The 22,525-nt window shown below is 40.8% G+C and overlaps 1 protein-coding gene across 1 annotated transcript in view; it reads right to left on the bottom strand.

Annotated features, from left to right (window-relative positions):
• Positions 1-7,245: 7,245 nt before the first annotated feature.
• LOC125286845 (golgin subfamily A member 6-like protein 22) overlaps positions 7,246-22,525 on the bottom strand; it is a 21,965-nt gene continuing 6,685 nt past the window's right edge. The window contains exons 5-7 of the mRNA XM_048232155.1: positions 9,132-9,161; positions 8,645-8,866; positions 7,246-8,506 (exon numbers count right to left, since the gene is read on the bottom strand). Of these exons, the coding sequence (XP_048088112.1) occupies positions 7,246-8,506; positions 8,645-8,866; positions 9,132-9,161 (1,513 nt within the window). The remainder of the gene's footprint in view (positions 8,507-8,644; positions 8,867-9,131; positions 9,162-22,525) is intronic.

Consider the following 22,525-nt stretch of genomic DNA (forward strand, 5'->3'; position numbering starts at 1 on the left):
GAAAACAGAAAGGATAGAGGCAACAAAGCTAGAAGAGTTATTTCAGATGGGCAAGAACAAGGTAAACAAAATCGGTGTGCTTGTCAAAACATTAGCATTACAGCTGGATTATACTGAATGAATGCATACTGATGTTAAAACTCATTATGTTTAAAGCCATACACAACGGTAACTAGAACAAAAATAAAGGTACCTTTAGCCTCTATAGGGCTGTATAAAGTTGTCCAAATGAATAGGTTGTTAGGTGTGAAAACTTTTGTATGCGCACATGATAGCCTGCTGTATATTGATGTAGCCTGGGGCATACTGGAGACATTGACAGCTATGACTACAGTAGGCCTACAGGAGTTACTTGTATTTCAATCTAGGTCTCATTATAAGGACATTGCTGCTTTGCTTGGAAGTCGTTACCATTATATTGTTTCCATACAACATTTAAAATGAATTTTGAAGTCTTGTAATCTGTTCTGGCACATGGGATACACCGATTTGGATCAGGCAATTACTTTAATGAACAGTTACAAACATGTGGCCAACTCCAAGGAGGTGTAATTATTAGAATTATTAGTATTAAACATAAGGAGGATTGTCGTTTAATACTAAGAAACTCAGAGTAAGGAGACGGCTCTGTCACCAAAACTACTTTGCTAAAGGGTCTAATTATATGTGGTACAATGAGTCTCATGACAAATTCTTCATAAACACAGACAGCCACCATCCTTTCTAATAAACCAGAGCTCGTTGCTGACTGTGGCAGCCGGCGGTATTTTGCGTAGTAGGAGCATGATCATAATGGCATGAAATAGGTTTCAAAGTGCTCGCATTGTCGGCGCAGGAATCCATATTTTTCATGGCTCTTAGAGCCCTTAAATTTGCTTTAAATTGATAGCCCTACTACTGTATTTGATGCTGTCTAATAGAATGTTGACTTACTTACTTAAATCTTTATAGACTAATGAAGCCCGTTGGTCTCCCATGTCAAATTGCCTACATTTCATGTGCTCACGTGAAACTTTCAGATGCTTACACAAAACCTGTCTATGTGCGCACATGAAAGTTTTGTTTGTGCAGCGCACATAAAGGTTTTGTGTGAGCACATAATCAAGTTTCACGTGAGCACATGAAACTAAACTTTAGATGTTTTTTTTTTTTGCTCACGTCCCCTTAGGGGCTCCGTATTGTTGTAAGATGTAGCATGTGAATGTTGTGCTACCTAGACTACTTTTTAAGCTGACTAATACACGAACCTAAAATTGGGAAACAGTGCCATCCCTAGTATCTGGATTCCAAATTGTATATGCATAGAAACTATGTTCCAAATGCAAATGTCATTTCTCATGTATTATGCCAAATGTAAATGTAAATGTTTCACAGGAATGGAGCTACATTGCAATGCCACATATGAGACAACATGTTATGGGGCCCTGGAACAACCTTTGTGTCTGCATCTGACACGAGTCGGTGGATATGGGTATGTGTTGAAGAAGGAGAACAATAACTTTTTTCGTCTTAATAGAGGCAAAATTATCTTCTACAGTCCGTACTCATCCCAGCGGAGATGGCACTTCTATGCCAACAATGGAACCTTGATAATAAACCCTGCAAAGAGAGATGACTCAGGAGTGTACAGAATGTATGAAACTAACGAGATCACGGGGGAACAACTGGCAGACTACAAAGTGCAAATAATAATTGAAGGTAAATTATTTCTGGACTGTTTGATTCAACAAATGATCATAAAAAATTACTTTTGACCAATAAAAAAAAACTTCTTTGGCATGTAAACACCTGAGGTTCATCCTAAAGTTTTTACATTAATTATTTACGTATTAATACATTAGCACAGTGGTCCCCAAACTACGGCCCGCCACCTCATTTTTGGTGGCCCACCAAAACATGTCCGCGCTATATAGCATCTGGCCCGCATGGGAGTACGACATCGTCAAACTATAACTTCTGTAATTTCCCCCATTCATTCATGTAATACTCTATTTGTCCACTGGTGGTTGTTTTGGCGCCGTTTTGCATTTTTATTTTTAATAACTAACTAAGTCAAGTCATATTTCTGGGACTTTCTGGGATAATTATTTCTATTTTTTATTCACTCGTTCAAATGTTCATACAAATTCATCAAGTTCTCATCAGGTGAGTGAAAGTGGTCATTTCAGATGTTTTTGCCTGCACTTCATAAAACTCTCATAGTTTGAGAACTTCAAATTATTTGTAGGATATTGCTTGTTCACAACTTGTTCAGAGTTTGGACTTCACACATTTTGGATAAAATACACTTTTGGGACTCCCTGCTAATACTTTTGGGAATGTTAAAGTCTTTTTATTAGTATTATTTCATTTGAGCTACATTTTACACTGATATGGCAAGATGGCAATATAAACACAGCTAATAATGGTATTAAATTGCAGTAGCCTATGATTAAATGTCATGGAATATTCAACTAAGGTAGACTGCTGTTGTTCACAGCACTAAGCTATTTATGTTTACTAATATACTCCGAATCTCTGGCCCTCTCTTAGAGCCAGGCATAGTGAGCTGGCCCTCGGAAGAAAAAGTTTGGGGACCACTGCATTAGCAGGTCGTAGGGGGTTAGGGGGGCTCTATAAAGTAGAAATACCACTCACATTATGAGAATAGTTCAATACGCATAGTAAATGCACATTACTTACTAGTCATATTACTGTGTTATGTCTTCTCATTATCTAAATGTATTTTGTATGGACCACACATATTATAGTGTTATTGTACTTAGTAGCGGCATCACCATGACATAAAATGGTATTAAGCCTGGTTAGGTGCAGATGAAAGGTTATCAGTATTGAGGAACTGTCCCAGAAATCATAAGCAATGTAACTTTCTGGAATTTGACGCAGTTCCATCATTCATGTGCTGGAAAATCCCCTCAAAAATCTTACAAGGGTTTTAAACTTTGTTAACAGACGCCAGCAACAAAACTGAAGACCAGTATTTCAACCTAGGTGAGAAAAATAATGAACTCTAATAATTTCTTCATTTATCTTCTCAACGTCATATTGTTGTCATCCGTATAATGTTAAAAGATTATGCCGTGCATAGTTAACATGCTCAGCATATTGTTGTCATCCGTATAATGTTAAACGATTATACAATACGCATAACATGCTCAGCAAATTGTTCCTCAAAAAGTGTTGCAGTCTGGTTCAGTCCTGGCTCTGTAAATGGGAAACAAACATAATGACTCGGACGGCGCCATTAACAATCCAAACTATGCAATGATATGGTCTTATGATATGGAACGTGTATTTTCTTTAAAATTGAGCAAATAACTGCATTTAAAACCTTTGTTTACAAGTAAGATGTGTTTGCTGCACTTCTGAGCTGATTTGGTAAGAGTTTAATGCACCAATTTAAGCTTTATTTCACTGCTGGCCACGCCCCAGAAGTTGTAAAACAGAACGTTTAGAAATGGGCGTCAATGTCAAGTCAAGTCAACTTTACTTATATAACCCATTTGATACACAGAGGTCAGTGGAGTGGAGGAAAACGATGCAGAATTGCAGACTGCATATTTACTGCTGCACCAAATCAGTTATCGAGAAAGACTCACGACTGGCAACCATTAATTTCTCATTGCATAGAAAAAATATGCTGTACACTACTCAAATGACTTTTAGTATGCCAACTGGGGCGGGCGGGATGCAGAGACATAATTTCCTTTTAAAAGTACAGTTCTCCTGATTGCTGTCATTATTTGTTGCCATAGTAATCTCATGTGTGTTCTTATTTCCCCATGTAGGTATCTCCCCTGTTTTCATGAGCGTGTGGCTGGCTGAGATCATCATTCTCATAGCCCTGCTAGTTGGGAGTTACTACTGCACTAGAAATAGGAAACCACCAAAGCCAGGTCACAGCATTCTATGTTCAGCATAGAAAGTTCACTCTCAGCTTGCAAACAGTGAGGTAAACTGTGCTACACTGAGTTTAAGCTTATTCACTGTATAAAGTAATTTACTACATTAAGTTACATTTATTCATATTACACTGTAATATTAGATGTAAATTATTGTTGTTTAGCATTTGAAACAGTTGAATAGTTAAACATACATTTTGCAGAATTCATTGTCACTTTGTATGATGTATTATTCCTTCTTGGTGTATGGTTTAACTTCTTAACTCTGCTTCATTTGCATGGTATATTATAAGATTGTTTGCCATTGTTTGTTTGATTGGTAAGTTCAGCTGAATACATAAAAACATAAATGGTCTGACATGCGTTGAGGATGACTGTGTGACAGGAAGTGGAGTGTCAGTATGTTTATTTTCAACCCACCTTATAACCTCAACTAACATCATCAACTTACTGGGTGTGTGTTTGACAGGGTATTTTGTCGACAGTGCATGTACACTGTGGCCAGCGCAAAGTCAGATGCACAAAGTGGGCAGAGATACAATAGATCAGAATTTAACACTGGTTGCATATGATTGAATGATTTCACTTCACCCAAAAGGTTTGACCCATTTCAGACTCTCCACCTTGATGTAGCTATGTGTAGTGATGTGCATCTTACTGTACGTACACACCGCCGCAGTGAGCAGTGAGGGGTTAGGTGCCTTGCTTGTTTTGTGACTGATGAAGCAGTGAAGTCCCGTCTATTTAGGCACCCAAGCACGAAGCACCAAGCAACAAAATGATTAACCATTATGACTTTCCAAAAAAAAAGGAGAGACATATGTAGGGGCCTGCTTAAAATGGGTACACTTTCTTCTGAATTTCTGTCCGTAGGTTTTGTAAAACATTAATTCGTACATATACATTTTTAAAAATACATTTTCAGATAAAATGAAGTATAAATTCAGTTTTGAAATCAACCTGCAAGTTGCTCTTTAAGAAAATTGTTACGAAGTAAACTATTGTATTCACAGCGTGACTAAGCATTTTGACTTTCTTATGAACATAAATATTTGCTATTGAGACACGACTGAAGCATTTTTTCAGCAAGTTCTGCACTTTTGCAGGTTTGTTTAAATTGCGCCATCTGGTAAACAAACTATGTAACACCAATACTGGAAATACAGCCTAAATAAAGGATCAATGTTCGGTTTAATATTGGGCTCTAATCTCCTATTCCATCCCCATATACTCTTGCAACTTTTGTGTATGCTTGTGTGTGTGTGTGTTTGTGTGTGAGTGTGGGTGTGTTTATGTGTGTCTTTGTGTGTGTGCATGTCTGTGCATGTGGATGTGTGCATGTGTGTGTGTCTGTGCTTGTGGATGTGATCACTGCCTTAGTGTTCAATATTTGACCTCAGAGGAGCACCTTGTGCTAGCGGTTGTGCTACAGTAGCAGAATACATTTACTATACAGTATGTGTGTGTGTGTGTGTGTGTGTGTGCAGACATACCCTCATTTTTTTTTCACCCAATGAACTTTGTTTTGCCATTAAAGAAGAAATCCGTCCAATTTTAACATGGAGCTCAGTTAATCGTGTTCATGGAATACTGTCGGTCGTGAAAAAAATTGGTGCTGTCTGACACGAGTAAGCCGGCTGGTGGCCTCTGTTAGAAGGCACAAAGGTACAGTTTAGTACAAGCACACGGGACATTATTTATCATGACAATGTTTGCTTTTTATGTACACTGCCATTCAAAAGTTTGGGGTCACTTAGAAATGTCCATTCCTCTCCATTATAGAGCTGAGAGTTGTATTGTTTGCAGGGCAGCAGTTTTCAGATTACATTATGTGCTTATGTAGCCCGGTGCATTAAGGGTTAACTTCTAAAAGCCAGCTGGCCAATAAGAGCGAGACCCCTGCGTCTCCACAGCAACCACAGAAAAACTTTTGAATGAAATCAAACGAAAGACACAAACCAACACGAACCAACGAGAATAATCTATCAATAAGAACTCAATAAGAAGAGAAAAGAAACCTGAACGAGAACATAAACCTGACCAGAGGGAAAACGATTGACAGGACTAACGTTAAATCGAATGGATTGAAGACATCCAGAAGACAAAACTTCAAACAGAACTGCAACTTTCTGAACTGCCTGTTCTGCATCGAATGCTGGCTTCGGTCAGGTTTTTTTTATAGTGGATAAAAGATCTGAATTGATGGCGAGCCTCCCAGAATCCCGAATCTGAACTTCCCTTCACCTTTCATTTCCCTTCACACCACTGTGGTAGGACTGTAAGACTGACCCAGACTGACCTTTTGACTATTCCCTGACTTAACCTCCTGATAACTTCTGAATGAACTGAATTAATGGATTGTGACACATTGATTGTTTAACCCATTGATATTGATAAAACACTTTGTTGAATTGATACACATACTCTATAATACGCTGAATATTTATTGTATATATTTTTATTTTCTTGTAACATTGAAAAATCACATTGAATATTTTAGAACTTAGGTAAGATAAGGGTGCACCCAAATATAGAACCGTAGAACATTTGATATTGTTATTTATTGCACTGCACTTTGTACATTCTATTTATTTCAATCTATTCATTGTACTTATTGTTATTTATACTATTTTATTAATTCACTCCTTTTACTTATTAAATGTCATCATTATTCTAACCTAAACTTTAGCTTGTTGCATCCATCTACTTACAGTAGTCTTATCTAGAAACTTCTGATTCTGGTCCAAAGTAACTAGACATAACCTATAGTAAATTGAGCCGAGTGCTACACTTACATAATGGGAAAATGGTTCTCCAATGTTTTCTCAGTTAGCCTTTAAGAATTGTATAAGATTAGTAAACAGAATGTGCCTTTGGAGCATTGGGTGAATGATTGCTGATAATGGGCAATGTATAGATATTGCATTAAACATCAGCCATTTCTTTCTACAAGTCATTTACAACATTAATGCTGAACACAAGGACATTTCTAAGAGACTCCAAACCTTTGAACAGTAGTGTAAGTATGTGTGTGATGTCTTATATGGTAACGTGTGATGTTAGGCCTAGTTGATATTTCTCCAGCTGCATTTGCTGCATGGTATAGAATGTCTCTTGTGATTTTCTGCTGATGCTACCTTATGATTGCTTCACTCACTGTGTTCAGCATTCAAATGTTGTCTTTGGTGTGGGGAAGGTGCATTGCAAATAAAATGGTTATGTCTATGCAATGTGCAAATGCCTTTATTAGCCTACAAACCCAATTCCAAAAAATATGTGTGTAAAATGTGAAGCAAGTGTAAATAATTTTGACAAAAGAACTAAATGAGACCTTTGTATGTTTTTATTTATAACGCCTTTTAAGGTCAAAAAATTTTACTATGAGCGAAAAATAGAACTCCTCAAACACTTCCCTAGGTCCCCGCCTCCTTCTCGCATTTCTCAATCGCTCCTCTTCCATCTCTCTCCTTTTCCTTTCCTCTTCTTCAGCCTTTGCCTTCATTTCTTTTCTTATTATTTCTTCCTGCTCTTCAGCCTTTGCCTTCATCTCTTTTATTAATTTGTCCTGCTCTCTTGCTTTTTCTTCTGCCTCTCTCAACTTTCTCTTTTCCTCTCTCACCTTTGCCATTTGCTCCTCTCTCTTTTTCTCGTAAGCTAATAGAGGATCTTCCCTTTGGACCGCCAATAAGATCTTCTCTTTAGGCTTTGCTGCTTCTTCTTGTCTCCTCTCACCTATTTGCTCTCGTCTCTTGACTGCTTCCTTGTCTTCCTCCTCATCCATCACAGAATCGTCTGAGTCTGTGTATGTGTTGCTCTTTGTGTCACAGTCCTCGGACTCCATAGTCTGCTCCTGCTCTCTTGCTGTCTCTGCCTTCATTCCTCTTTCCTTCTCTGCTTTATTCTTCATCTCTCTCAGTTTTCTCCTCCGTTCTATTGCTGCTTCTACCATCTCCTTCATTTGTCTCTCTTCCTCCTTTGGTTGTCTCTCCATCTCTAGATGAATTCTCTCCTGCTCTCTCGCTTTCTCTATCATCTCGCTCGTCTGTCTTCCTGTCTCCTTAACTTTTTCTCTCAACATTCTCTCATGTTCTCGCACTTCTTCTTCCATCTCTTTTCTCTGTTCTTTGTCCTTCACTTTTTGCTCTGCCTCTCTCAAAATTGACTCCCGTTCTCTTGCTTTCTCTTCCATGTCCCTCATTTTTCTTTCTTCCTCCATCGCTTTTTCCTTCATTTCTCTCATTCTCTCCTGCTCTGCCACTCGTTCTTCTGCTTCTCTGCATCTTTCTCCTTCCTTCACTTCTTCTCTCAACATTTGCTCCTCCTGCTCACTCACTTTCTCTTCCATTTCTCTCATTTTTGTTTCCTGGTCCTTCGCTGTTCTCTCCAGCTCTTCCAAGGTTCTCGTCTGCTCGTTGGCTTTTTCTTTTATCTCTCTCATTTTCATGTCTTCTTCCTTTACTGTTTTCTGCGTCTCTCTTAGTATTCTCTTTCTCACTTTCTCTGCCATTTCCCTCATCCCTCTTTCTTCCTCCTTTGCTCTCAACAGTCTCTCCTGCTCTGTCATTTTCTCTTTCTGCTTTTTCTTCAGTGCCACCTGACACATACTGTAGATTTAAAAACACTGTGTTAATGACTGAACCCATACATGATAAATGAACCGAAATGCCGGACAATCTCAAATATGAGCATCTTGCTTGTACATAAACTTCCAGTATCAGCTTATTAATGTATAGAGTACATACTGCCACTCCCACTGTCTTGCCCACATCTTTTGGCTCCTTCGGTCCACAGCCTCTCTTATTCGCCGCAGCTCGTCCCTCCTCCTGTCCCTCGCCACCTTTCTCTCCAGCTCCTTCACCCACTGATCCAGCTCACTCTTGTCAGGGGTCGGCCTCCTCAGCCTCTCCTCGTGGAAGTTGGGGTCCAGCTGCCCTTTAGAGGGGACACGTGAAATCCTAGCAGACCTTTCGGCCATGGTTGGATCAACAGGTCTTGTGATTTATGCACTTTTGTTCTCTGTATCTGTAACACTGTTCTGTGGAAGAGATACATCATTTGGCCTAGGTGAGACTGTCTTTACAGAGAAAAACTCTCCTCCTTTTTTGAATTTTGCTTAACACCAAATCTTTTCATATGTAGTCCTACTACAGTATCTTATTTAAACTATATATTATCAACAATATATTTAAAAATACTGACACAACAAAATATTTATTATATTACACTCACCTGTTATCATCTGCACTTGTTGACTGATTGCTTTAAAATGAAGATCTGAAGCTCTTGGAATCCCCTTTTAAATGTTACCTTGGTCACCATGACACCCATAGAACTTTGTTCATTGTTGGATTATGACCCATAACTGCATCATAATGATTCTAGAATTTATTGCTAGAATTAGGCTACACTAACTGTTTGGGAAGTGTAGCCTATTTTTGTTCTAACTTAAAGGACCAGTATGTAGGAAATAATGGAAAATAAATGGTAACCATTCCAAAAATGATCACCATATGTTGTCAGAGAGTAAGGAAACACGATGAATTGAAGTAATGGCTTATTTGACAACATTACTATAACCTGTAAAATCCATGAAAAAAAATAGTTACGGGGCGGAATATCTTGGAATTTTCGTTTATGTTTTGAACGATTAATTCTAGAATAGCGTATTAATAATGGGCTGGTGTGTCCTCCTATTTGTGTTGCCAAATTAGCAAAGGCCAACTGTCAACTTGCTGTCAGTTGTAGTCATGAACACCTATGAGAGGCAGGCAAATTTCCAAAATTTAAACAAGAAACAAATTAAGTGGACATCGGAGGAGCTTCCTGATTTGGCGACGTCTTCGTCAAACGAAGAATATCAAGTCTGACGCAGAGCTGGCCATATTTCTCCACGACAGGTAGCTTAGGCTAAACTTCATCTGCATCGCTAACTTCAGCTAAATATGTTACGTTGGTTAGAGAGGTATTTTTTGTTTTCACTGTTTCCGTAAAGTGTAGCTAGGTCATGGTTGGAGAAACGTTAAAGCAGCTGCAGGTCAACTAACGTTAGCTAAGTCTTAATTACATCTGGCAACCCAGAAGGGGCTCGCGTCTGGTAGTCTTGAGAACGTTCACCAGTGTTTTGGCCTACAGAATGTCCGGTAACAATCCTACAAATCGCTCATTTAATAATAATAATAATAATAACGAATAATGATTAGGGTTATATGGTTATATGATTTAGAAGACACTTTTGTCCATAGCAAGCTACAAATAAAAACAATACAATACTGTACTTAAAAATCAACAGTTTTAAAATGTTGGTAAGACTACATTAAGGTAAATAGCAGTAATAAACAATAATATGATTATTAAGTACCTAGGCCTAAACAAAATATAGAAAACTAGATGTATCCTGTGGGGTGTACTACGAATCTCGATTAGTGGGTTAGCGAGGTATGTTACGCTCAAAGCCAGGCTATGCTGTGACACGAAAGTGGATCTGTTTTAGTGTCGCTATATCACCATGGTATCTTATGCTGTCAACCAGACCTGGTCGGGAGGAGGTTATGTGCTAAGTTATAGCTCAAATAGTGTAATCTACCGCACACTGACCAATCAATTGTCTTAAAAACGAAGTTCTCTCATGTGTAGGATTCTGTCATATATCTTACAGGTGGAGCTCCGCCTCTACTAACATTTTGGATCTCGAATGTGCTTTAATAGTGCTGTGCGTGCAAATATCCCACTATGGACGTGCATACCATACAACAAATGATGACAATTGATTTATTTGATGTTATAGGTTAGACACAAAAAATTACCACAGTGTAGATTAAGCTATCGCTCATGAATGCGGAAGTAATTGTTTTTAAATAGAGGCGGTCTTGTGCGTCTCCACGTTTCCACGATTATTACGTCATCCCAACACCGAGAACGCGCACAGATCTGAGCTAAAAGCCTAGTTTGACAAATATATCACATAACTGCAATCGTAGTATCACTTAACGTATACCCGAGTCAAGGCTTTGTCAAGCCTCGATATGTCTACATAGCCTAGATATGTCTAACGTGCTTTGTAGTATACACCACTGCACATTCTGTCTGCCAAAATAAATCATGCTTGTCAATGTGTCTCAATCTCCTACTCCATCTCTTGCAACTTTTGCGTATGCAAATAAGTGTTTGTGCATATATGTGTTTGCTTTTGCATGTGTCTTTTCTGTGTGTATATTCTCTTGTGAGTGTGTGTTAGGGTAACGGTGTGTATGTGTGTATGTACGTGTGCCTGCTTGCCTGCATGTGTGTCTTTTTTGTGTGCTTGCGTGCATGTGTGTGTTTATGTGTGTGTATGTGTGTCCCGGTTAGCTAGGGAGAGATGGTCCCAAATGCAGGGTAATGCAAGACAAGAAGAGGTAAACTTGGAGGATAGGGGTATTCCAAGTACGTGGTTTAGTGACAAACCTGGATAAGTTAACTCAGAGTAAGTGGTAAACCTCCTACAACAAGAGCCCTATTGTTTTGTTAGGAGAATGAAGCCATACAGGGGGGTATTCCAGAAAGCAGGTTTACTGGCTTAACTGGGTACGTTAACCCAGAGTTAGCGGTAAACCTGGGATTTCAGTTCCAGAAAGCTCAAAAATGATCAGGCTATGTAAGTAACTATGGTAACATTGGCTCTGAACTGAACTGGGTATGTAAACCCAGAGTAAACGGTAAACCTGGGATTTCAGTTCCAGAAAGCTCAAAAATGATCAGGCTATGTAAGTAACTATGGTAACATAGGCTCTGAACTTAACCTGGTAGGAGGTAGGTTTTGTTCAGGTTATGTTCTATTATGTTCGGTTATTTCAGTGCATGTTCAATCAGGCCGCTATTTTTACACTTGTCACACAATGGCGTTTCATTTTGACGAAGGTCCGATTGACAAAGAAGCACAAAATCATGTAATATTCATCCGTGCAATTTACCGTGAGAGGGCGATAAGACCACGACATCACATGAAAGCCTATCCATTCTTTTTCAGACGAGTGTTTCAAGAGCGCTAGAGTTTTTCAGCTGAATCCTAAATATAGGCTACTTGAAAAGCATTCTCCATCCCTACATTACGCATGGTGGATTAGAATAGAATAAAATAAATCTTTATGTAGCTAGCCTACACCATAGTGGACATTTGAGTTTGGCTCACCAGACAGATGGACAAACAACATCTTAGACACGTTGAAGATATAATTAAAACAAGTACAGTACAAAAAAGTGGAAACAGCCTATAGAAAATTAATAAATAAGATTAAATATAGCTGTACAGCTCAGCCGGGTAGGCTATGCATGTTGTCACTATAAGTTTGGTTAAGAATGCTGATGGCATTTGAGATAAAAATGTTTTTTTAATAGGCTACACATGCTCTCCGACTGGGAGTTTTTGTAGTGTTGGAGACGCAGAGCATATCGGCATGCTGTCAGTCGCTGTGTAAAGTTTGCCTTGCACTAAAGCAGTTCCTGCGCAACTTCATTCGTTTTCCTGGACACAAACCCACGAGGATCATTAAAGTGTAGTTTCACCAACTGGCAGGTCAGCATCACTTATAAAATTTTCCAAATGTGCACCGAAATGTGTCCAATAGGCTACCCATGCCTTCCAACATTCACCCTTCCGATGATGGAGCGCAAAAGTTTAACTTGGCCCACAGCTGCAGAACCCGCGTTAAAATAGAAAATTACATTTGGGATTCTCAAAGAATTCTATGGCCCGCTCAATCTGTGACAAGGTAGGCTAGTTTAAGAAAGCATCATTCAAAGCAGTCAATAGGCCTACAATACGTGATGTCCAGTGAATTATTTGTAGCCCTTCTCATTCCCGTTCAGATTAATGAGCGGACCAAAAGTGGGTTCGTGCGAAGCTATAGCAATACAGTGTACATACAAATGTATTTATTCTGAAGTGAGTGGAGTCTGACAAGATATATAATCCCAATCAATAAACAAAGTATTTATTATAATAATAATAATAATAATAATAAGCTTTATTTGTATAGCACCTTTCATACACAGAATGCAGCTCAAAGTGCTTTACATTTGAAGCATGTAACACAATAATAGTCAGTCAGTCATTATCAATCACTTTTCTTTGCTGTTTATGATCTACTCAGCAACATATCAAAAATATAGAAAATGACGTCATAAGACTGGCAGCCTTAACCCTCTTACCCCCCACAAGCACGCCATATGGCAACTGTGGCAAGGAAAAACTCCCATATTCCAGGAAGAAACCTTGAGCAGAACCTGACTTAATAGGGGGAGCCCATCTGCTTCTGGCTGGCTGCGCCCTCCAATAGTAGCAGATGTAGAATAATCTGAAAAAGTAGTCTACAGGATAAGATGAGTTAACTAAAAGCTTTCCTGTACAGGTATGTTTTCAGATCTTTTTTAAAAATATTTACTGAACTCGCCTGCTTGATGTACAGAGGCAGGGTGTTCCATAGTTTGGGGGCATAATGGATAAACGCAGCTTCTCCACTTTGTTTGTGGAGCACTTTGGGTACGATTAAAAGATTAGAATTGGATGATCTAAGTTTCCTTTGTGGTTGATAAGATATTAAAAGCTCAGAGATATATGAAGGTGCTATGCCATTCAGAGCTTTGTAAGTAATTAACATAACCTTAAAATCAATTCTATAGGAAATAGGGAGCCAGTGCAGTTCAGCCAACACAGGGGTGATGTGTTCTCTCTTCTTAGTCTTAGTTAAAAGTCTAGCCGCAGAGTTCTGGATGAGTGCCAATTTCTTTAGATGTTTTTGGGAAGACCAGTGAAAAGTGCATTGCAGTAGTCTAACCTGCTAGTGATAAAGGCATGAATTAGTTTTTCTGCATCTTGTTGAGTTAAAAGGGCACGACTTTGGCAATGTTTCTCAAGTGGAAATAGGCTGTCTGAGTAACTTTACTGATATGGGGCTTAAAACTTAACTCTGCATCTAAGATGACACCGAGGCTTGTTACTTTTGGTTTGACCTGGTGTGCCAAGTTCCCCAGATTACTAAGAATAATATCTCGCTTTAGTTTTGGTCCAACCAGAAGTACCTCTGTTTTGTCATCATTTAGTTTCAAAAAGTTTTTGCTCATCCACTGATTAATGGAGGTTAGGCATGCAGTGAGGGAGCAAAGGCCATCTGGGTTAGTTGGCTCCACAGAAATATACAATTGGGTATCATCTCATAGCTGTGGAAGTTTACATTATGCTGACTTATGACGTTTCCCAATGGAAGCATATATAGAGAAAATAGCAGGGGACCAAGGCAGCTCCCCTGGGCCACACACCAAAAGGCAAGTCATGTTTTCAGATACATGATGATCCTAGACTGATATAAAAATCTCTGCCAGTAATGTAGGTTTGAAACCAGTTTAGAGCATTATCAGAGAGACCCACCCACTTCAAGCAAGGCGGTGAATTAGGATGCTATGATCAATGGTGTCAAATGCCGCGACTCAAATCCAGAAGAATAAGGATTGAGACTTTGTTTGAGTCAGTAGCTAGTCTGAGATCATTGACTATTTTTACTAGAGCCGTTTTCTGTGCTGTGATTTGATCTAAAACCTGATTGGAATTTTTCAAGGATACTGTTTTCGTTGAGGAAGGTATTTAACTGATTACAAACAACTTTTTCAAGTACTTTGCTCAAAAACGATAGATTTGATATAGGCCTGTAGTTGCTCAGATTGGTATGGTCAAGATTTGACTTTTTTTAAGTAAAGGTTTCACAACAGCGGTTTTAAAAGCAGTTGGAAATATACCTGTTTCTAATGAGGTATTTATTACCTTGAGAAAAAAGGAGCTAAGCTATCATATACTTTTTGAGGAATGTAGTAGGGATTGGATCTAAAACACATGTTGAGGAGCCGGTTTGAGTTATAATTTTACCAAGCTCAGATTGAGTAATAGTGCTAAAGGACCTTAATTTTGGGGGCTGTTTTGGGTGTACTATCAAAACATATTACTTGTGTTACCAATAGCCTCCCTTATAGAAATGACTTTGTTTTTGAAGAAGTCTGCAAATTCTTTCGCATCTTAGAGAGGATGCCTGACTGAGTGTATCAAAAGGGGCTTGATGCAATAGCCTATCAATGGTAGAGAACAACACCCTAGAGTTTCCACTGTTTTCAGCAATTACCTTAGAGAAGTGGTTCCTCCTCTCATTCTGAATAGCTCTATTATAATTTGCTATTTTTTCTTTTAGAATGGCACGGTGAACCTGTAACTTAGTTTTTCTCCATGTTCTCTCAGCTTTTCTACATGATCTTTTTTTTAGATCATGGATATTTTCGTTCATCCAAGGTGTCAGTTAGCTACAGGGCCTTTTTTTAGTCTTTAAGGGTGCCACTCTGTCAAGCAGAGCGCCTAATTCACGATTGAGAGCCTCTACCATTTGATCAATGGGATGATGTAAAATATCTAAATTTATGGGGTCTATAACTATGAACTGCTGTTCTGCTCTAATGTCCAAGAGTCGCGATTTGATTGCAATTTCAGGATGAATTTTTGGAGTATGTAGTACTATATTAAAAGATACACAATGATGATCAGACATATTTATATCATTTACTGATAAGTCTGTGACTTCTATCCCTTTAGAAATGACTAGATCGAGGGTGTTGCCAAGGTTGTGGGTGGGTCCTGTAACATGCTGCTTTAGCTCTAAACTGTCCAACACATTAAGGAACTTACTGGCTTTAGCATCAGTTGTCTTATTGACATGAATATTGAAGTCGCCATTTACAATTATCCGATCATAGCTAGTGATGATGAGCATACATAAGTTCAGAAAACTGGTCGAGAAAGCCAGTCCATAGTTTAGGAGGGCGGTATAAGGTTAATAGAAGTACAGCTGGGTCAGCCTTCAGAGTGAGGGCAATATACTCAAAGGAAGCGACCGCCAAAGTTGACTCTAGTGCAACTATATTTGTTTGAGAGAATGGAGGCAATTCCACCACCTCGTTTGCCTTGTCTAATTGAGTGGAAGAAATTATAATTTGGGGACAAGTCTCAACAAGAACAGCTTCGCTGTCTGAAGTCAGCCAGGTTTCAACAAGAAACAGAAAATCCAATTTTTTTTTTCACTAATAAAATCATTGATTGCAAAGGTTTTGGTAGTAAGTGCACCTATATTTAGTAAACCCATGTTAGCTGAAAATGCCTCTGGCTTTTGAGGAATATGCTGAGGTATGGAAAGAATATTTGTTAGGTTTCTAGTTTTAAATTTGTCTTTTCTTTTTACTATACATTGGGTAGAAATCAACGTTGGAATAGAACTATAAGCATAAGTCATGCTATTGCATGATGCAGCTTGATCTATGGTAGTAGTATTGTATGCAGAAAACATTCTCAGACCCATCCACATGTATAATGCCATTCAAATCAATACCTGGGGCGGAATCTGTAATATTTTCTACAGAATGTCAATGCCTCAGTGTGGACGTTATGTTGTCAGAGAGTAGCCTGGCTCCATGTTGGTTTGGGTGGAGACCATCACGCTTCAGCATACTGGGCCTCTCCCAGAACAAGCTCTTAGGGAAGCGCAGTAGCGTTTGAGCCAGGTGTGGAGATCGAACAGTCTGGACCATCTCTCAGCACCTTTTCTGTAGGTAGGAGAGGCCCAGAGATGACAAAGCGTTTTTCTGTGCCCATCAGAGTGGTGATGAGAGTTTTGTAGTTTTCCTGCAGTGCTACTGACTGCTTATCTCTGATGTCGCTCGTGCCCACGGTAACGATGATGTTGTTGACCTTGGTGTGGCAGGCCAGGATGCTTGGGAGTTTCTGCTGGATGTCAAGGACCTTGGCACCAGGGAAGCAGTAGACCTTGGAGGGACCGCTACATGATGGGGGAATGCAGAGGTCTCTAACCATGGAACTGCCGATGACCAGGGTGGAGGTTGATGAGGTCCGGGAGGAGGGGGTCGGGGGGCCGACTTTGAGGAGGGACCAGGATGGTTGTCTCGGGCAGGAGGGGCTCCTCATCCTCGGTCAGAATGGCATAGCGATTTTCCAGTCGATAGGTTGGGCTGGGCCTGAGTGCCGCCCGGACCGCCTGCCGCGGCTTGTGATGCTTGCTTCTACGCCATGGCTCAGGCTGGTGTGGAGTGGAGCTGGCCAGCAGAGCAGGCTTGGTTCTCAGCAGAGGCCGGGAGAGGCAACAGGGACAGAAGTTGCATTAGTGCATGGCATGGTTAAAGTATTGGAGGACAGAGGAAATCAGGGCATCTGGCATTTGTGTGTGTAAGAGAGGTAACGCTATTTTTACGGAGAGAATGGTGTCGAGGAACTGTTCATCCTTCTCAATCTGATGGAGGGTCGCTATTCTGGCTTCGAAGTTCCACTATCTTTTTCGCTGAGAAGGACGATGAGTCGCAGCCTGGTGCACAGCTGAGGGGAGGCATCGGTCGCAGGGCGAGGGCTCGCCGGTGTCAACTGTCTTTTAAACGTTTGTTTGCTAGTTGGCTAGCAACAGCGATATCGTGCAGTTCCTTGATAACTCGAACACAGGTAGCGGGTAAGTAATCTGAGAAGATCTCACTTTTATATTGAGTCACTAGTTTTGAGAGACGTTAGAAGGAATTTGATGCTTTTTTCTTCCAGATTGCGTTTCCTTGGCCAGGTATTATTTGCAGCCCTTGATACTGGCTTAACGTTTAACGTTAACGTTTGACAGAAAAGTTTGGTGATCAAGGTTATAGAGTCCGATAATCCAAAGCCTCGAGCAACAACAGTTTATGCAACAGTTTGTTCACGAGATATAATCGGTAGCCAGTAAATCCGTAGAAAGTAGATGCTAACAAGGAGATTTAAGATAGATAAGTTTGGAAGTTTAGGTAGTTACATACGGAGCACGCTGACCGGAACCGGAAATTCCTATGTGTAGGTCACAAACACAAAAGGCGCTTCAAACAATATCAATGGGCAATGTCATGACCCTCCATTTTACAGAAATTATCTAATTGAATATGCCCCACCATTAGCATTCCCAGATATGAGGCCACCCCAAATCCATACTATTACCTGTACACTGATAACTGCTACAGACAGAATAAATCTAATAAGTTTACTATTCCCTACTTGTAAATTTTACAGTTATGTTTCACTGGTACCAAATGCCAAATATCAGCCTCTTTTTACTGGCCACTCCTCTAAACTGTGGCTACCATATGCCCGATCAATTTACAAAATATCCCCTTGTACCTTTAGGGAAACAAACATAAAAGTTGGATTCAAAATACTGTATCAATACTTCCCCTCTAAAACTGTGTCAGAAGGAAACTGGGTGTTTAAACTATGCTACACACCAAAAGGTTACCTGATCTCTCTCGGTGAACGAACCGAGGCTTTTCTCACACTTTGGACACAAACAATCATACACACAAATGCACCGGTGCACCAAGAAAATAAAACTTAAAGCTGTCTATAAAAGAAAACAACAAACGTTGCAGTTTTGCAGTTTTTACTCACGATACCGATGACTGGCAAACGGTGATGTTACCACCCCATCCAAGATGTCGTCCTGTACACACAAGCCTCCCTAGTAGCCCAGAGGAACCACTGACTTTAACCGGGTCGCCAGTGATGCTATCTGGGGCGCGTTGATCCCTCGTCGGTTGCTTGGTGGAACCACAGACGTGTCTGGTAGTCTGAGGCGCTAACCAAGCAACAGTCGCTGTCTAGTATTACTGTATATGCGCACCAACAACTACAACGATGCTGCACACTTTGTGTTAATCTAACTAGCTGCACATTCACTCATCTCACACAGAGCATACGTAGTGCTACACAGATAGGGAAAGCAGGGCACTCTATCACTGCCACAGCATAGACAAAATGCTCCACGTCACCTAAATATATTCTTTAAATAACCAAAACTGACGTTTTCGTAGGACTACGCAGCTATATCTCAACTCCTTGTAACTGTTTCTTAAGCAGGCTCACTCTCAGAATCCCGTTTTCTTCCCCTCTCCTTTGTTCTGTTTCCCGCTTCTCCCTCTTGATGAACTCACGCGTTAACTTCACGAACTCACATGCATTTTCCCGTTGCCCTTACATTTAATATATGTCATCTTATTACATTCTATTTAGCATAGAGATGTTTTTTAAAACTAATAAAAATGATGTTGCTCACCATGAACTTAACCATCTATTTATTTATTGCTGAAAATGAAATGACATATTGAAGTGCAATTTAGTGACCCGTGGATTCTCCCGGGTTACACCCTCCCCCTTCAATTGTCTGCATGTCCCCATCAGACTGTTGGAACAATACGAATCATCAAACATGCTGTACTAGAACCGTGTCTTTCTTTGCTGACAACTACACGTATGTCCTTGTGCTGTATAGCTAACGGGCAATCTGAAGGCTTCCCCAACTCATCGTAGGTAAACCGGATTACGGGCGTAGTGTGTCGCCTCTCTCTCGTGAGATAACCTTCCACATCATCCCCTTGGGAGTCAACACTTACAATGACACTTTCCGTGTCCCCTGCTGAACCAGCTGTTGGTTCTACACAGGCTTCCTGCAACCCAGCAGCATCATCATCATCATCATCAACTAACAGCTCAGCAGCTTCTTCTACGACTGTGAGATTTTCATCTCCGCTATTATCTACCTCACTACACTCTGTAGTAGGTTGCGCTGGCAGAGGTAGAACTGTCTCCAACACCTCTTGACCTCTAGTCTCCTTGTTCACAGACTCTTCTAAAACCAGTGGAGGGTAAGACTCCAAACTCAATGTCACTCTAGGTGCATAATGGCCACTCTCATCATCAGGAAAACTGGACTCTTGGTCAGTGTGTTGTTTTTGTCTGGTATCTTTTGATAACCTGTGTTTACGTCAGGTAGACACTCCCTTGTGGTCTGTCGGTGGTACCTCCATGGCATTATTCTGAGAGTAAGGCAGTCTTACTACATGGCCAATGGGCAACAAATGATCTCTATGTAGAGTTCTCACTATTCCCGTCCCCATTTCTGGCTTTACCCAATAAACAGGTAAATTAGCTAACTTGTCCAAGACTACATGGGGAAGTGAACTCCACTTATCTTTCAACTTCTGCTTACCAACCCCCCCTAATGCATGCACAAGTACTCGGTCTCCCTTTTCTAGCACCTGTTGTCGTACAGTAAGGTCATAAGCCCTCTTGTTCTTCTGATGGCTCTTATTGGAAACATCAACAGCCAACTGGTAAGCATTCTTGAGATCCCTTCTCAGATGTTCAACATACTGCTGATGAGTTACCTCCTCCTCACTGTCTAGCACTGCTTGAAAACACACATCTATGGGCAATCGTGCCTCCCTCCCGAACATCAGAAAATAAGGGGAGTGACCTGTGGCATCATTTTGCGTGCAGTTGTACGCATGCACAAGTGTGGCTACTTGTTGACTCCACCTGTGATTCTTTGCTGGGTCTAGAGTACCTAACATGGCAAGCAAAGTACGGTTAAACCGCTCAGGCTGCGGGTCTCCTTGCGGATGATAAGGGGTCCTAGATTTTCGTATCCCCAAGGCCTTGAGCATCTCTTTGATCAAGCGACTTTCAAAATCCCTCCCTTGATCGGAATGGATTCTAGCGGGCAAGCCATAATGGACAAAAAACCTCTCAACCAGTACTTTTGCTACCGTAGGTGCCTTCTGATCTCGAGTGGGATAGGCTTGTGCATATCTCGTAAAGTGGTCCGTCACTACTAAGACATTCATGACTCCGCGAGAATCCGGTTCAATTGATAAAAAATCAATGCAGACCAGCTCAAGTGGTCCGCTACTGGTAATCTGATTTAACGGAGCAGCACGCCCAGGGAGAGTCTTCCTTACTACACACCTGCCACAGGTTTTTACATAATTGGCTATGTCTACCCCCATCTTTGGCCAGAAAAACCTCTCTCTCATCAATTGGGTGATACGATCAATCCCCAAATGCCCACCATCGTCATGGAGAAATCTGAGTACCTGAGATCTCAACTGCGTGGGCAGTACAAACTGTGAAATCTCCTTCCCTAACTTTCTAACAGTGTTCCGATATAACACCCCGTCCTTGATGACCAGACGTGGCCACTCTTTTCTTAATGTACTTAGTTCAGGAGGGTCATGCGGGGAGATGATTAGTCGTCCAGCCCGCAAGGCTTGTTTCATTTTGCTAATAGAATCATCTCAATCCTGTGCCATTCGCAACTCACCTATACTAAAAGGCTCTAACGTCCCTTCACTCACCCGGGTCGAGTGAACATATGCCTGGGGAATACACTGTGGTGATGCGCCCAATTGATCAACGCATCTCGACATGATTGGGCAAGGGACATTAATCGGCTTACAAATGGCTTTCACCCCAGCGGGGGAGATACACCCTCTCTCATCAGCTACGTTCCTAGATAGAAGGTCAGCATCTACATTTTCACGCCCAGGCCTGTATTGTATGCTGAAATCATATGCGGACAAGGCCGCCAACCACCTATGGCCACAGGCATTCAACTTAGCTGTAGATAGAACATAAGTTAGTGGATTATTGTCTGTTCTTACGGTAAAGTGAAGGCCATAAAGGTAGTCGTGAAATTTATCGACTACAGCCCATTTCAGGGCTAGGAATTCCAGTTGATAAACTGGGTAGTTACGTTCCGAAGCACTGAGCTTTCTGCTGGCAAATGCCATGGGTCGCAACCCTTCTGGGTACGTTTGATTGAGTACAGCTCCCAAACCATCGAAACTGGCATCCACCTGTAGTATGTACGGACGCGTTGGGTCAGCAAATGCCAAAACTGGAGCATGAATCAAGCAAGTCTTAATTTTTTGGAAAGCCTCTGTGCAAGCAGAAGTCCATCTTTCTCCAAATGGCTCAGTCTTTCCTAGGTATTGTTTAGTCTGTCCGGTTTGTTTTGGCCGTCCACTTTTGGGGGGTTCATAGCCTCGTTAGGTCTGTCAAAGGGCGCACGCTGGCCGAGTAGCTAGCAATAAACCGTCTGTAATAACCACAGAACCCTAAAAACGACTGCAACGACTTCAGGTTCGTTGGTTGTGCCCACTGAGCCACCGCCTTAATTTTGTCTGGGTCAGTAGAGACACCGTCTTCAGACACAATGTGTCCTACGTATTTAACACGAGTTTGACAGAATTGACAATTGTCAATTGACACCTTCAATCCAAATTCCTCCAAACGGTCCAATACCTTAAACAATCGCTCCTCATGCTCCTCGAGGGTGTGACTAAAAACGATTACATCGTCCAAATACACTAAGCACTTTAACAGATTCATATCTCCTACTGCTTTCTCCATCAAACGTTGGAAAGTAGCAGGAGCCCCCATGATGCCCTGTGACATTCGTTCGAATTGATAGAAACCCAGTGGGCAGATAAAAGCGGTCTTCTCCTTGTCCTCCTCCGACATAGGGATCTGGTAATAACCACTTCTTAAATCCAATACAGAAAACCACTTGCTTCCAGATAGGCAATCTAGCGCCTCGTCTATTCTGGGAACTGTGTACTGATCAGGAATAGTATGGGTGTTTAGTGTTCTGTAATCAATACACAACCGAACTTTGCCACTCTTTTTCCGTGCCACCACAATGGGCGATGCGTAAGGGCTACGCGACTCTTTAATTATTCCAGCAGCCAATAGCTCTTGT

The sequence above is a fragment of the Alosa alosa genome, chromosome 21 (genome assembly GCF_017589495.1).
Source record: "Alosa alosa isolate M-15738 ecotype Scorff River chromosome 21, AALO_Geno_1.1, whole genome shotgun sequence".
In the NCBI taxonomy this organism is placed as follows: Eukaryota; Metazoa; Chordata; class Actinopteri; order Clupeiformes; family Clupeidae; genus Alosa; species Alosa alosa.